Genomic DNA, 15,122 nt, shown 5'->3' with positions numbered 1-15,122 from the left:
CCAGAAAGACTCTCAGGGATGTTAGTGTATAAGTATGATATGTATAGGTTGTTGTCATAGGTAATTGTATATTGGACTGTTGAATTGTATTTTTGGAGAGTATTTATTTGGGACAAGGCAGTTGCTATTTAGTTTTTTTAAATTTTGATGTTGTTTATATATTATTTATTTCTTGTTTAAAAAACTGGCCATTGTTATTTATATTGTTATATTACTGTGTAAAAGATACACAATGTACTGTTATGTTTGGCCAAAAATTTTGAATAAAATATATTTTTTTAAAAATAATTAAATTTTAAAAGATTAGAACGAGTATAAGTTAAGTAAAAAGTGGATCTGTTGGGGAGAGCTCACAGAGAGCCGCCTCGCTCAGGCGCCATCTTCTTTTCAGTTACATTCTCAAAAAACATGAATAGTTTTGTAAAGTGCAAATTCCCTTTCAGAAAATCATGTTGACTGCCTGATCAGATTATGATTTTCTAAGTTCACACTTCCATAGCAATGGATTCCGGCATTTTCACAGAGACGATGTCAGGCTAACTGGCCTTTAGCTCTCCATTTTTTTCTCTCCCTCCTTTATTGAATAGCAGGGTTATCTTTACTATGTCGGCCTCTCGCCCCCTCGTATCCTTATGGTGAACCTGCGCTGCAGCGTCTCTAAGGAGACCATGGCCAGTGTTTAACTGAGGCCTCCGGAGTGAGAATGATGGCGAGTGGGGGAGGATGGGAGAATTGTTCGGGAATATCTGCATCAAAGCATCGGGAAAGCTGACCCCAATTAAGTAGGGGGCAGAGAGGCCCAAAGTGACATTGACAGGATGTCAACTCGGCTCAGTAATGTGTGACTTGACACCAATTATCCCTGAGCCCACAGGATTCAGTGGCGGCTCAGGGATTTAATCGGACTTAGGTGGGCCACCCAATCTCCTGAAGGCCGGCTTGGCTTTCTCCTGGCCTCCTCCCCAACTCGGCCCCATCTCTCCAGTGTATACCTCCCCACCACACCCGTCCCACCCACACTAACCTGTCTCCACCAATCCCTAGTGAAGTCCTTGGATCAATACCAGTGGCGGCCACAGCTTTTGGTGGCGCTGCTGGCAACGGGAAGCTGCTGGCCTCTGATTGGTCTGCAGCTCTCCCAGGCGGCAAGATTTCCCCTGGCGTTCCAAATCCCATTGGGAGTCGGTTAAGGCAACTTAAATGAGTTGGTCCACCCTGCCTCCTGGATGAAATACAGGGTTCCCATTGGTCCTCCAGCTGGTAAGTGGGTGGGGGGAAATCCCCTGTCACAAAATTCCGCCCTGATCTTTCCTGAGGTGTGTTGTCCAGAGCTGAATGTAACTTTTCTCCAAGGTATGAATAAACTGGAATTACTCAATGTGAAGATCCCATTGGACTGGAGGGAATTGCTTTCCTCCAATGAGCATTGGGACATCAAGTGCCTCGGTTGAATTTGGTTGTGACACCTGTTGTAGTGGAATACTTGCCCGCACTTATGGCCGAGGCATACCCATGATGAATGGTCACTTGGTGGAAGTTACAGGAGATGCAGCCCATGATTGGCAAAACCATCAAAAGTAACAGTCAGGTCCCTGAGAGAATTGGCCAAAATAATCATCAGTCAAGATTTTTTTAAACAGTATCATCCAAATCAGCAAGATTTTTCCTTGACTTACATAAGAACATCAAATTTGTTGTTCTGAATCCCAGCAGCTCCCAGCATCTCAATGTATCCCTGGATAAATTCTATGTTTGCTTCCTTGTAACTAAACTTCTCCTGATGATATGAGATGAACTTTCGTGAGACTTCGATCTGGAGTAGAAACAGAGGGGAGTAAGGAAACAGGCTCTCATTCACAGCACGGGGTTAGATACAGAGTGAAGCTCCCTCTACACTGTCCCCAACAAACACTCCCAGGACAGACACAACATGGAGTTAGATACAGAGTAAAGCTCCCTCTACACTGTCCCCATCAAACACTCCCAGGACAGGTACAGCACGGGGTTAGACACAGAGTAAAACTCCTTCTACACTGTCCTCATCAAACACTCCCAGGACAGGTACTGCACGGGGTTAGATACTGAGTAAAACTCCTTCTACACTGTCCCCATCAAACACTCCCAGGACAGGTACAGCACGGGGTTAGACACAGAGTAAAACTCCTTCTACACTGTCCTCATCAAACACTCCCAGGACAGGTACAGCACGGGGTTAGACACAGAGTAAAACTCCTTCTACACTGTCCCCATCAAACACTCCCAGGACAGGTACAGCACGGGGTTAGATACTGAGTAAAGCTCCCTCTACACTGTCCCCATCAAACACTCCCAGGACAGGTTCAGCACGGGGTTAGATACAGAGTAAAGCTCCCTCTACACTGTCCCCATCAAACACTCTTAGGACAGGCACAACACGGGGTTAGATACAGAGTGAAGCTCCCTCTACACTGTCCCCATCAAACACTCCCAGGACAGGTACAGCACGGGGTTAGATACAGAGTAAAGCTCCCTCTACACTGTCCCCATCAAACACTCCCAGGACAGGTACAGCACGGGGTTAGATACAGAGTGAAGCTCCCTCTACACTGTCCCCATCAAACACTCCCAGGACAGGTACAGCACGGAGTTAGATACAGAGTGAAGCTCCCTCTACACTGGCCCCATCAAACACTCCCAGGACAGGTACAGCATGGGGTTAGATACAGAGTAAAGCTCCCTCTACACTGGCCCCATCAAACACTCCCAGGACAGGTACAGCATGGGGTTAGATACAGAGTAAAGCTCCCTCTACACTGTCCCCATCAAACACTCCCAGGACAGGTACAGCACGGGGTTAAATACAGAGTAAAGCTCCCTCCACACTCTCCCCATCAAACACTCCCAGGACAGGTACAGCACGGGGTTAGATACAGAGTAAAGCTCCCTCTACACTGTCCCCATCAAACACTCCCAGGACAGGTACAGCACGGGGTTAGATACAGAGTGAAGCTCCCTCTACACTGTCCCCATCAAACACTCCCAGGAACAGGTACATCATGGAGACGGTAGCAAAGATGATGGTACAGTGGTAATGTCACTGGAGCAGTAATCCCGAGACCCAGGCTAATGGGAACATCGGTTCAAAACCCACCATGGCTACTGGTGGAATTTAGGTTCTGTTAATAAACCTGGAATTGAAATCTGGTCTAGTACTGATGGCCACAAAGATATCATCGATTGGTGTAAAAATCTGGTTCACTAAAGTCCTTCAGGGAAGGAAACCTGTCGTCCTTACCCAGTCAATTGTGTGACTCCAGATCTGAGCATTGTCGGGAGTGAAGGAGGAGTAGAGGGGGACTGATCACTCAGAACAGAGCAGTGACCTGTGATGAGGCAGCAGGACATACTTGGCCAACCCAAAAACAAAATAACCCCTTGGGGTAGTGATACAGGACAGTGGTTCGGTGAGCGCTGTTATTGTTTTCTGCACTCTACGTTCAGTTGGTGGGTTAAGGAATTTCTTCAGGAGGCTGGTAAGTGACCTCAAGACCGGGTTCAGGTGATCATGGTATCCACAGTCAAATAAATTTATATTGTTGATTACTTTGTCTCACAAATAAAGAATGGGACCAGAGAGTGACTCCAGAAGTGAATTAATACACAAACGTTCACAAAATATAGAGAATAAATTCGAAGAAGTATTTACGCTGGGGTCTAGCCGAGAGGACAACAATTACAACATTAATACTTCTTCCATTGCCTTACCAGCTCGTCTGTCATGTCCACTCCAGTTACATGACCATTGGGCCCCACCAGCTTGCTCAGGATATAGCTGTCTCGACCCGAACCACTTCCCAGATCCAACACATTGCATCCTTCCAGTCCCTCTGGGACTACGAGCCCACATCCAAAATATCTGGAAAACAATTGGAAAAATGAATAGGGGGCGGAGAGAAAGAGAGTGAGCGATTGAGAAAGGCAGGCCAGAAACAGCGAGATTAAGAGAGAGACACACACGCACGCACATGCACACACACACGCAAAGAAATAGACAGAAACAGAGTGGAAGACAGAAAAAGGAAGAGAGAAAGAGATAGAGACAGAGAAAAAAGAGTCAGAGGCCAGGATTTTGTTCCCGTGTGTGTCGCAAATGGTGGTGTGGGCGCAAAATAAAGAATCTCGCAGGCGAGATCTGGCGACACGATAATCCCCACCCCCTGCCAGTGACGTCACACCCAGGAAAGTTGGGAACCTCATGTAAATACATTACCATGCCATTAACGCGCTTCCCTGCGGTCTTGTTCCTCCACATTTGGATTTCCCACATCACGTCGACGAGGTTTACAACAGGTCTGCAGCAAAGTGAGCCAGGTGAAGAGACCACGCTGGGGGCACAGAGGTAGGTGCAGCCCCCAGGGGGAGAGGGACATGCCTGGGTAATACCTTGGCTGTATCCTGGCACTGCCTCCTGGTACACTGTCAAGGGGCAGTCCCAGGGAGTAGTGCCAAGAGGCATTGCCAGGGTACTGTCGGGCAGGGCTTCTTCTGGGGGGCCCATGGGGCGGAAGTTCCCCGTGAGCATGGTGGGCAGTGGTTGGTTCTTTGTTTTTAGTTTCAGTGCTGGGGCTTGGGATCCGGGCACCCTTTAAAAACAGTGCCCCGATCTCTGGAAAGCTGATGTTGCCAGAGTGGTGGGCTCTTTCAATTCCCCTCACAATAAATAATAACATTCTATGAGCTTTCCTAATTACTTGCTGTACCTGTATACTAGTCTTTTGCGACTCATGCACTAGGACACCCAGATCCCTCTGCACCTCAGAGCTCTGCAATCTCTCACCACTTAGAGAACATGCTTTCTTACCCCTCCTGCAAAAATAGACAATTGACAATTTCCCACATTATATTCCATATGCCAGAACTTTGCCCATTCACTTAACCTTTTAATATTTCTTTGTAGCCTCCTAACGTCCCCTTCACAACTTACTTTTGTTGTGTTTGGTGTTTGATGTCTTGCAAGGAATCCACAGACTAGTCTGTTACTTGTCCAAACCAGGATCTTTATTAAATCACACGTGGTAAGATAACAATCTGTTACAGAGCAAGTTATCATGGAGTTTCTGTGTACTCCCCTGGAACTACCCCTATGCACGACTATCCTCATGTACATCTTATAACCATCTCCTGATCTCCGGTCTGCCCGTATATATATCTGAGGGCCTTGTCACATGACCACTGTCTCAGGATCGCATGGTGGGTCTGTACCACCACCTGCTGGTTGGAGGTCACACCACCAGCTATCTACAATATTGCTTACAGGCAACTACAACTTTCCGACTTTTTTTATCATCATTGAAAAACCCTTTCCAAGAGTTTTAGTCAACTGTGTTGGACCAGTTTCAAAAATGTGAAGTGGAAATCAAACCTTGTTAACTATTATGGATATATACACTAGATTTCCTGAAGTCATACCAATGAGAAACATCACAGCCAAGAGAATGGCAAAGGAATTAACCAAGTTCTTTAAGTGCGGGCAAGTATTCCACTACAAGAGATACAATCTCAGGTCACGATTATTTTAAAAAATCATGAATAGCTCGGAAATAAAACAATACAAATCATCGGCGTATTACCCAGAGTCGTAGGAAGCATTAGAGAGGTGGCATCAAACTTTGAAAAGAATGATGAGAGCGTACAGTCGAGATTACCCTCATGATTGGGTCAAAGGCATTCATTTTTTATTATTTGCCATTAGGGATGCACCAAATGATTCTACAAGATTTAGTCCTTTTTAAGTGGTTTATGGACATGAAGTTCGAGGACCAATGAAATTAATCCGAGAAAAGTTACTGAGTAAAAACAATTAGAGGCGACTCTTTTGGGCAATGTACCAAGTTTCACAGAAGGACTGAATGGGGCTTGTGTGGTGGCAAGGATGTATTTGAAGATAGCACAGCAGGGAATGAAAACAATGGCTGATTAGAGCGCACAGACTCATAGTTTTGTAGTAGGGGAGAAAGGGCTAGTGTTATTAACGGTGGCGGGTGAATCACTGAAAGGTAGATTTAGTGGGCCACATCAGAGTGAAATAAAACGGAGTGAAGTAAATGATCTGGCACACACACCAGGTAGACTAAATCCCACAGAATATGTAATATTAACATCTTTAAAGAGGTTTTGGTGTGGAAAAGATGAGGACAAGCGTGAGGTTTTGGCAGGAATGAAACAGGGAGAAGAGGGAGGGTTAAAGCTTGAGCGTGATTTTCCTCTAATTCATTTGGATAAAGAGGAAGTACTGGAAAATGTAAACAATGAGCGAAACTATTTTTGAGATCAGAGATGGGGCAAATTGAAAGAGTGTCTGCAGACTTAGGAATGCATTTGTGGGAATAAATTAGGTAGAACAGAGATGGCGATGCATGATGTAGATGTGAGCAAAGGGATTATCTTGGAGGAATTCCTGCAGTCGTGATAACTAGTGTGGAAGAGCAAAAGGTTAAAACTGCTGGAGTGACAGCGGAAATGGCAGATGAATTTGAATTAGCTCACAAAGCAAAGTCTGGTTTTAGACATCGATTTCAATCTGTGAAGGATAGAAACTGGGGAAATGAGAAGTTAGTCAAGGCAAAGGAGGTCTGGTTGGTGATGGTAAGGAGAGTTTGACTCATGTTAAAAAGGAAACCTGTGATAGTGGAAGAGAGATGAGAAAACGTCCATGCCCATGCCCACAGGCCTGTCCTTGGCCTGCTGCAATGTTCCAGTGAAGCTCAACGCAAACTGGAGGAACAACACCTCATCTTCCGGTTAGGCACGCGACAGCCTTCCGGTCTCAACATCGAATTCAACAACTTCAGATGATTAGCTCTACCCCACCTCAACCTTTGTTTTGATCCCATTTCATTTTAACTGTCTTTTACCATTTCTTTCTCTCTTGATTTCTTTATATACATTTAACCGCCCCCCCCACCCCCCCATCTTATCCACCTTTCCTTCCCCTTTGCTTCCCCCTTCAAAATTTCCAGCACATCCTCCTTCTTAATATCAACCTGTTTGAGTTTATTAACCTGGTTCACGCTGTTCTCATGAGCAACAAGGTCCCCCTCTCTAGTGAATACTGAAGCAAAATATTCATTTAGGGCCTTCCCTACTTCCTCAGACTCTAGGCACAAGTTCCCTTCACTATCTCTGATCGGTCCCACTCTCACTCTGATCATCCTCTTATTTCTCACATAAGTGTAGAACGCCTTGGGGTTTTCCCCAATCCTTCCCGCCAGGGCTTCCATTAACAGGGGGATTGAGTTTAAGAGCCGCGAGGTTTTGCTGCAGCTTTATAAAACCCTAGTTAGACCACACTTGGAATATTGTGACCAGTTCTGGTCACCTCATTGTAGGAAGGATGTGGATGCTTTGGAAAAGGTGCAGAGGGGATTTACCAGGATGCTGCCTGGACTGGAGGGCATGTCTTATGAAGAAAGGTTGAGGGAGCTAGGGCATTTCTCACTGGAGCAAAGAAGGCAGAGAGGTGACTTGATAGAGGTGTACAAGGTGATGAGAGGCATGGATAGAGTGGATAGCCAGAGACTTTTCCCCAGGGCGGAAATGGCTGTCACGAGGGGACATAATTTTAAGGTGATTGGGGGAAGGTATAGGAGAGGTGTCAGAGGTAGGTTCTTTACACAGAGAGTGGTGGGTGTGTGGAATGCACTGCCAGCAGAGGTGGTGGAGTCAGTCATTCGGGACATTTAAGCATCACATGGACAGCAGTAAATTGAAGGGGTGTAGGTTAGGTTAATCTTAGATTAGGATAAATGGTTGGCACAACATCGTGGGTTGAAGGGCCGGTACTGTGCTGTACGGTTCTATGTTCTATGTTCCCCTCCCCCCCCCACATCAACATCTGTCACAGTTTACCCACTGATGTTAGTTTCTCTGCTGTTTGGCTTTTCACACCTTTTTTTCTCTCTGGGGACTGCCATGAACACTCTTTCCCCTTGGTTTCTGTGGCTATTAGCACCCGGTTTCCCTGGGTTTCTGTGGCTATGACTCATCTTTCATTCTCACTCCACAATATGAATATTTTCCACTTCCTCTGTCTTATAGTTTTGACAAAGGGTCATCTGAACAAAGAACAAAGGAATGTCCAGCACAGGAACAGGCCTTTTGGCCCTCCAAGCCCGTGCCAACCATGCTGCCCGTCTAAACTAAAATCTTCTACACTTCCGGGGTCCGGATCCCTCTATTCCCATCCTATTCATGTATTTGTCAAGATGCCCCTTTAACGTCACTATTGTCCCTGCTTCCACCACCTCCTCCGGCAGCGAGTTCCAGGCACCCACTACCCGCTGTGTAAAAAACTTGCCTCGTAAATCTCCTCTAAACCTTGCCCCTCGCACCTTAAACCTATGCCCCTAGTAATTGACCCCTCTACCCTGGGAAAAAGCCTCTGACTATCCACTCTGTCTATGCCCCTCATAATTTTGTACACCTCTTTCAGGTCGCCCCTCAACCTCCGTTGTTCCAGTGAGAACAAATCAAGTTTATTCAACCGCTCCTCATAACTAATGCCCTCCATACCAGGCAACATCCTGGTAAATCTCTTCTGCACCCTCTCTAAAGCCTCCACATCCTTCTGGTAGTGTGGCGATCAGAATTGAACACTATACTCCAAGTGTGGCCTAACTAAGGTTCTATACAGCTGCAACATGACTTGCTAATTTTTATACTCAATGCCCCGGCCAATGAAGGCAAGCATGCCGTATGCCTTCTTGACTACCTTCTCCACCTGTGTTGCCCCTTTCAGTGACCTGTGGACCTGTACACCTAGATCTCTCTGACTTTCAATACTCTTGAGGGTTCTACCATTCACTGTATATTCCCTACCTGTATTAGACGTTCCAAAATGCATTACCTCACATTTGTCCGGATTTAACTCCATCTGCCATCTCTCTGCCCAAGTCTCCAAACAATCTAAATCCTGCTGTATCCTCTGACAGTCCTCATCTGGACTGGAAATGTTAGCTCTTTTCTCTCCCTACAGATGCTGCCAGACCTGCTGAGATTTTCCAGCTTTTTCTCTTTAGTTTGTGATGAGAAAACATAACTGTTTTCATTTTAATAAATTTGGACACAGGAAATCACAGTGTTGGTAGCTGAAGAAAAATCCTGGGAAGACAGACTTGTTAAAACAGATACGCCAGTGGCTTTTACTAAAGTGGAAAGAAAAACCTTTCCTTAAGAGCGTCATATGTTTGGTCTAGTTTTAATGCTCTTACCAACGTATCTAAATAATTTTGTTTAATACTTTCAAATTCTATATATGTCTGACCTGGTTCTTTCCATAGATTTCTAAACTTCGGCCTGTAGGGCTTCTGCCTCTAATTCATATGCACTTAAATCCTCACCTCATCATAATCCGTAGATACCTCCTTTGATAGTGATGCAAACACTTCACTAGCTCTACCTACCAACGTTGTTTGAACCAACTCTACCCACATGGTCATTGGCCAATTCAATTTCTTAGTCAGTTTCTCAAATGAGATTAAAAAGGGCTTCCACGTCTTTCTCATCAAACCTTGATGTGGAGATGCCGGCATTGGACTGGGGAGGGCACAGTAAGAAGTCTTACAACAATAGATTAAAATCCAACAGGTTTGTTTCAAATCACTAGCTTTCAGAGCACTGCTCCTTCCTCAGGTGAATGAAGAGGTAGGTTCCAGAAACATATATATAGACAAAGTCAAGGATGCAAGACGACACTTTGAATGCGAGCAATTGCAGGTCATTAGGTCTTTACAGAGCCAGAGAGAGGGGTAACCCCAACCTTGGGTTAAAATGCTCCCTCACCAGTTTGGCCATGAGGCCAAAGGACTTCGAGTCAGGTGACTCAGGGGATGTCAGATTCCGAATCAAGTGGTAGGTTTGACGTCCACAGATTGTCAGAAAGGTTACCTTCTGTTTATCTTCACCAGTGGTTTCATCTGCAGTGAAGAAGTAACGGAGTTGTGTGTCCTGACTCCAATCCTCAGCCCAATGGTTAAACCGTTCCTATTTACCGATGGTAGGTATTTTGACTCACTTTTTCTTCTATGATCTGCTGTTTTCCGACTTGGCAACTGACATTTCTGGGCCGCCTTTTCTTCCCCCCTCAATTCCGCAGCACTTCACTACGGACAAAGTTTTTACCTCATCGCCAACGTGGTGGTTCGAGTTCTACACACTGGAGCCCGTATGGTGTAAACCAAAAGGGGTTTATTAAGGAAGACAAAGGCAAGTGCAATACTGGCACGGAGTAACTATGTTTAAATGTTCACTCCCTAGCTCCGGAGTTTACTCTGCCCAGCCCCTTCGCTCCCTAGCCCCGCGCTGGTGCACCATTGTTCGGGATTCATGAGCCCCCGAGCGATTGGCTTAGACCTCATTGCACGGACCCATGAGCCCGCCCCTTTAAAGGGACTATGCTGCCACATGCTCCTTGAAATCTATGTTTACATTCCACCTCCCTATACATTTAGATATCATCCAGCTGGTTGCACTTTTGTTTCCCGTCTGGTGGATTAAACTGATCCCAGCTGAAGTAAAATAACTGATTAAGGGGAACGAAAGGATATCTTGTGGTCATATTCCTAAATGTTATCTACTGGAAATGTTGGGCGCGATTCTCCGAGCCCCGCTCCGGGCCGGAGAATCGCCGCAACCGCGCCACGCCGCCCTGACGCTGGCGCGCGATTCTCCGAGGTGCGGAGAATCGGCGCCATTTGCGCAGGTGCGTTTGGTGCGGCGCCGGTCGCGGGCCGCTGTCCGTGGCCGGGCCACCGATTCTCCGGCCCGGTTGGGCTGAGCGGCTGCGCGGATACGACAGAGTCCCGCCCGCGCCGTTCACCCCTGGTCGCTGCCGGCGGGAACTCTGCGTGAAGGGTCGGGGGAGGGTGGGGGGAGCCTCCGATGGGATCTGGCCCACGATCGGGGCCCACCGATCGGCGGGACGGCCTCTCTCCCCCCCCCCCGGGCCTACATTGATGTGCGGCCGGCCTCTGAACCCCCACGCCATGTTGTGTAGGGGCCGGCGCGCTGAAGAAGTCCCCCGTGCATGCGCGGGTCGGCGCGGAGCCCATTTGGCACCGGGAAGGGAGGTTGGAGCGGCGTGAACTGCTCCAGCGCCGTACTGGCCCCCTGTGGGGGACAGAATCGGTAGTTTCGCGCCATCGTGAAATACGACGGCATTCACGACGGCGCGAACACTTACTCTCTATTTTGGAGAATCGTGCCCGTTATGTTCAGACACAAGGCTGGGATAGGCTTGGATTGTGCGATGCCTTCCACAATCAAATAGTTCACGGTCACTCACTGCCCCTGCTCATTGCTGGAGAATGGCCATGTAAATGATAAAACAAAGGCTGGTCTGCTCCCTTTCGAACTGTGACTCAACAAGATGGGGTGTCTGCAGGAGACAGGTTGCTGAAGGTTAATGGACAGGGACGAGAAAATGATTCAAAATATGAACAGAATGTTAGCCTTTTCCTCAAGGGGCTGGGTGAAAAGGTGTGGAGGTTTGTAAGGTTTTCGGGCAATTCGGCCCTTTTGGAGAAACTCAGAGACTGTAAACTGACTTTCCAGGCAAGGGAACAGAACCAGTTTTCCCAGCAGGCTTGGCCCGCTGAGCTGAGTGGGAAGATAAGCACATAAATATTTACAAACACCCCCCTAGGAGCTACAAGGAAGAAGGAGCCAGACAACAAGATAACATCAAGACACAGACAAAGGGGCACGGGAATACACAGGAGGCTTGCATGCAAGCAGGACAATGGGATGGTCATAGCCCCATGCAAATGTAAATGACCTGGCCTCCACCAGAGCAGAATCCAATCAACACCCCATCAACATAGCAGCATCTCCGGAGCAGATGGAAGTCTTTGAAAATCTTCAAGGGAGCTCAACCTCGTTATCTCAAAAAAACAGACTGGAGGCGGACCTAGGGGAGGTACTCCCATCTCGACAGGTCTGACCGGCTCAAAGGGGGCGGGACCAGCGGGAACTTTAAAACTTACCTTTTCAATGCAAAAGGGGCTGGCCGATGACAGAACAAAGCCAGGTATAACTATATAAAAGGGGCTGTGTTTTCGAGTAGGGGTCTCTTCGTTCCTGGCTCGACCTCTGCACCCCTGACTTGACCTCTGCAGCCTGTGACCGTAAGTAACCCGCAGCAGCTTGCGAAACTCCCTTGATTTTAATAGTGGTTGAGGCTTTGGGGAAGGGAACTTGTTTTGTGCCTTGTGATTTTGCTAAAACCTGTGTAACCGTAAGAATTTTCGTTGTGTCCGCTATATTACCTTTTGAATAGACTTAGTTGTATTAGAGCATAAGATTTTATTGTGTTTCTTCTGTTGATGATTTTGACCTGGGTTTTACAATAAACCTTGATTTGATGCTAATTGGAGTCGTTTAAATTCTTCAATCCTTCACCAGCGATCTCTGACCAAGTCATTGTTAAAAATACTCCTCACCTTAATTCCGGGTTCAAGAATCGAGGGTCATCTTGAGCGATTCACTCAGGACAGACTGCTGGTTAGGAAATAAACAGCAGTGTCCTATTCTCTCTCTTGGGAAAGCTACTCTAGTGGAGTAGGAACCGGGTGGGTGTTGCCCCACCGGCAAGAGAGAGAATCACCTGGGTATTGGTAGGGGTCTGGAGATCTGTGTGATATAAGTCTCAGGCTGTCGGTTAGGAATAAACGGCAGGCTTGAATCAGTGCTCTCTTCAGTGGAAGTGTCCCAGTGCGACATCCCCTGGCCTCTGAAGTTTCAGTGCCAGCTGGAGAGAGACACACACAGATATTCAAACCCCAGATATCGGCCCAGTAGTGGAGTAGTGGAGATGGCACCCTCTACAGGTTACAGTTATGTAAAGCTCTTGTCCGACCTCCTGGAGTAACCATCTTCGGTTTTGGGCAACACCCCTCAAAGACTAAACGCTGGCAATCGAAGGGCAGCAGCACAGATTCACCAGTAAGATACCGATGCTAAAAGAGTGAAGAAAGCAAGTTGCTTAGATTGGGCTTGTGTTCCCTCAGGGCGGACTTTGCGGTGCCCCATCCCCTCCAGCCAGAAGCTCAGAAGGGAGCCGGGCCATGAACCCGGCATCTGCCCCGCAGAAAATTAACGCTGGGAGACGCACCCCTTTCTCGTGACCATGTGGCTGCCTGGAGAGCTGTGCAGCCAATTGAATGGCTGGCAACCTTTTACACCCAACAGCGCTCGTGGGAGAGGTGGCCACTGATGGAACTACAGGCGGTCCCAAGATACTGAGGGACCCAGTTATATCTGGGATTCCGGGCATCTCAGATTGGGGAGGGGTGTGGCGATAGTATTGGTGCTTCTCAGCGCCGGGGTCCCGGGTTGCATTCCTGGCTTGGGTCACTGTCTGTGCGGAGTCCGCACGTTCTCCCCCTGTCTGCGTGGGTTTACTCCGGGTGTTCCGGCTTCCTCCAACAAGCCCCGAAAGGCGCGCTTGTTAAGTGAATTGGACATTCTGAATTCTCCCTCTGTGTACCCTCTGTGTACCCCGAACACTGCAATGAAGTTCCTATTCTCGCGCCTGTTCGGGTACACGGAGGGAGAATTCAGAATGTACAAATTACCTAACAAGCACGTCTTTCGGGACTTGTGGGAGGAAACCGGAGCACCCGGAGGAAACCCACGCAGACACAGGGTGAACGTGCAGACTCCACAGAGACAGTGGCCCAAGCCGGAATCGAACCTGGGACCCTGGCGCTGTGAAGGAACAGGGTTAACCACTGTGCCTCTGTGTGTGTGAGTGTTCACAATGCACTCCTTGCTCATTTCTGGCTGAGGAAATTGAGCGGTTCTGAGGAATTCCTGCCTTAGGCACATTAGCATAGTGGTTAGCATTGTTGTTTCACAGCGCCAGGGTCCCAGATTCAATTCCCGGCTTGGGTCACTGTCTGTGCGGAGTCTGCACGTTCTCCCCGTGTCTGCGTGCGTTTCCTCCGGGTGCTCCGGTTTCCTCCCACAAGTCCCGAAAGACATGCTGGTTAGATAATTTGGACATTCTGAATTCTCCCTCTGTGTACCCGAACAGGCGCTGGAGTATGGCGACTAGGGGCTTTTCACTGTAACTTCACTGCAGTTTTGGGCAGCATGGTGGCTCAGTGGTTAGCATTGCTGCTTCACGGCGCCGAGGTCCCAGGTTCGATCCCGGCTCTGGGTCACTGTCCACGTGGAGTTTGCACATTCTCCCCGTGTTTGCGTGGGTTTCACCCCCACAACCCAAAAGATGTGCAGGGTAGGTGGATTGGCCACGCTAAATTGCCCCTTAATTGGATAAAATAAATTGGGTACACCAAATTTATAAAATAAAAACCTCACTGCAGTGTTACTGTAAGCCTACTTATGACAATAACGATTATTATTAAGTGGCCATTAATTAGTAACTCCAAAGCTTAGGTAGTGGGTGGGCTACCCAAAACCTAACACCCCCACCCCCTGTTACATTTCAGAAGGGTTCGGAATGGTCAGACAGGCATTCCCCTGTTTTCAAATCCTTTAGCAGGGAGCATCAAACCTGGCTGCTTGAGTGTAGAAATTAATTGGGAGGGGGGGGAGGAATCTTTAGGGTTGATCAAATTATTTACTTTCATGGTGGAAGTCCAGGACAAGATGGCTTGACCTTAAAAAGGAGTAAAGCTAGTGAGAAATTTAGTCTGGGATCAGTTGTTGTAATGATATGCAGACATGCACATAATGAGATACAAACAGGCAGCTAATGAATACAGAGAACAGGACATAACCAATCAGCAGGCAGAACACTTGGGGGTGGTTTCCCCACTATAAAAGGCACGAGGGACTCACACTCCGCCTCTTTTCCGCTGGTGACATCTACAGTGTGAGTCAGGGTGTACATTTCATATAACTCCTACAGCACGTGTCTAAGAGCTAGTCTGGTTCAGTCAGACAGATTAATCACACCAGGTGGGCATGGAGTCGAACTCACAGAGGATTGAGCTAACTGTGTGACAGGTTCAATAAATCATATTGAAGTAACTTCAAGGTGTGGAGTATCTCTCAGGTAAAGCTGCATCCAGTTGCAGCCCGTGTTATCTTACTGTGCTTAACGCGAGAGTTGTGATTTT

The 15,122-nt window shown here is 47.5% G+C and overlaps 1 protein-coding gene across 1 annotated transcript in view; it reads right to left on the bottom strand.

Annotated features, from left to right (window-relative positions):
* The window catches only part of LOC140427654 (arsenite methyltransferase), a 66,343-nt gene that overhangs the window by 41,804 nt on the left and 9,417 nt on the right, over window positions 1-15,122 (bottom strand). Inside the window, exons 3-4 of the mRNA XM_072513111.1 lie at window positions 3,745-3,895; window positions 1,677-1,813 (exon numbers count right to left, since the gene is read on the bottom strand). Coding sequence (XP_072369212.1) covers window positions 1,677-1,813; window positions 3,745-3,895 — 288 coding nt within the window. The remainder of the gene's footprint in view (window positions 1-1,676; window positions 1,814-3,744; window positions 3,896-15,122) is intronic.

Source organism: Scyliorhinus torazame, chromosome 8, assembly GCF_047496885.1.
Source record: "Scyliorhinus torazame isolate Kashiwa2021f chromosome 8, sScyTor2.1, whole genome shotgun sequence".
Classification (NCBI taxonomy): domain Eukaryota; kingdom Metazoa; phylum Chordata; class Chondrichthyes; order Carcharhiniformes; family Scyliorhinidae; genus Scyliorhinus; species Scyliorhinus torazame.
This window is presented reverse-complemented; position numbering and strand designations above follow the sequence as displayed.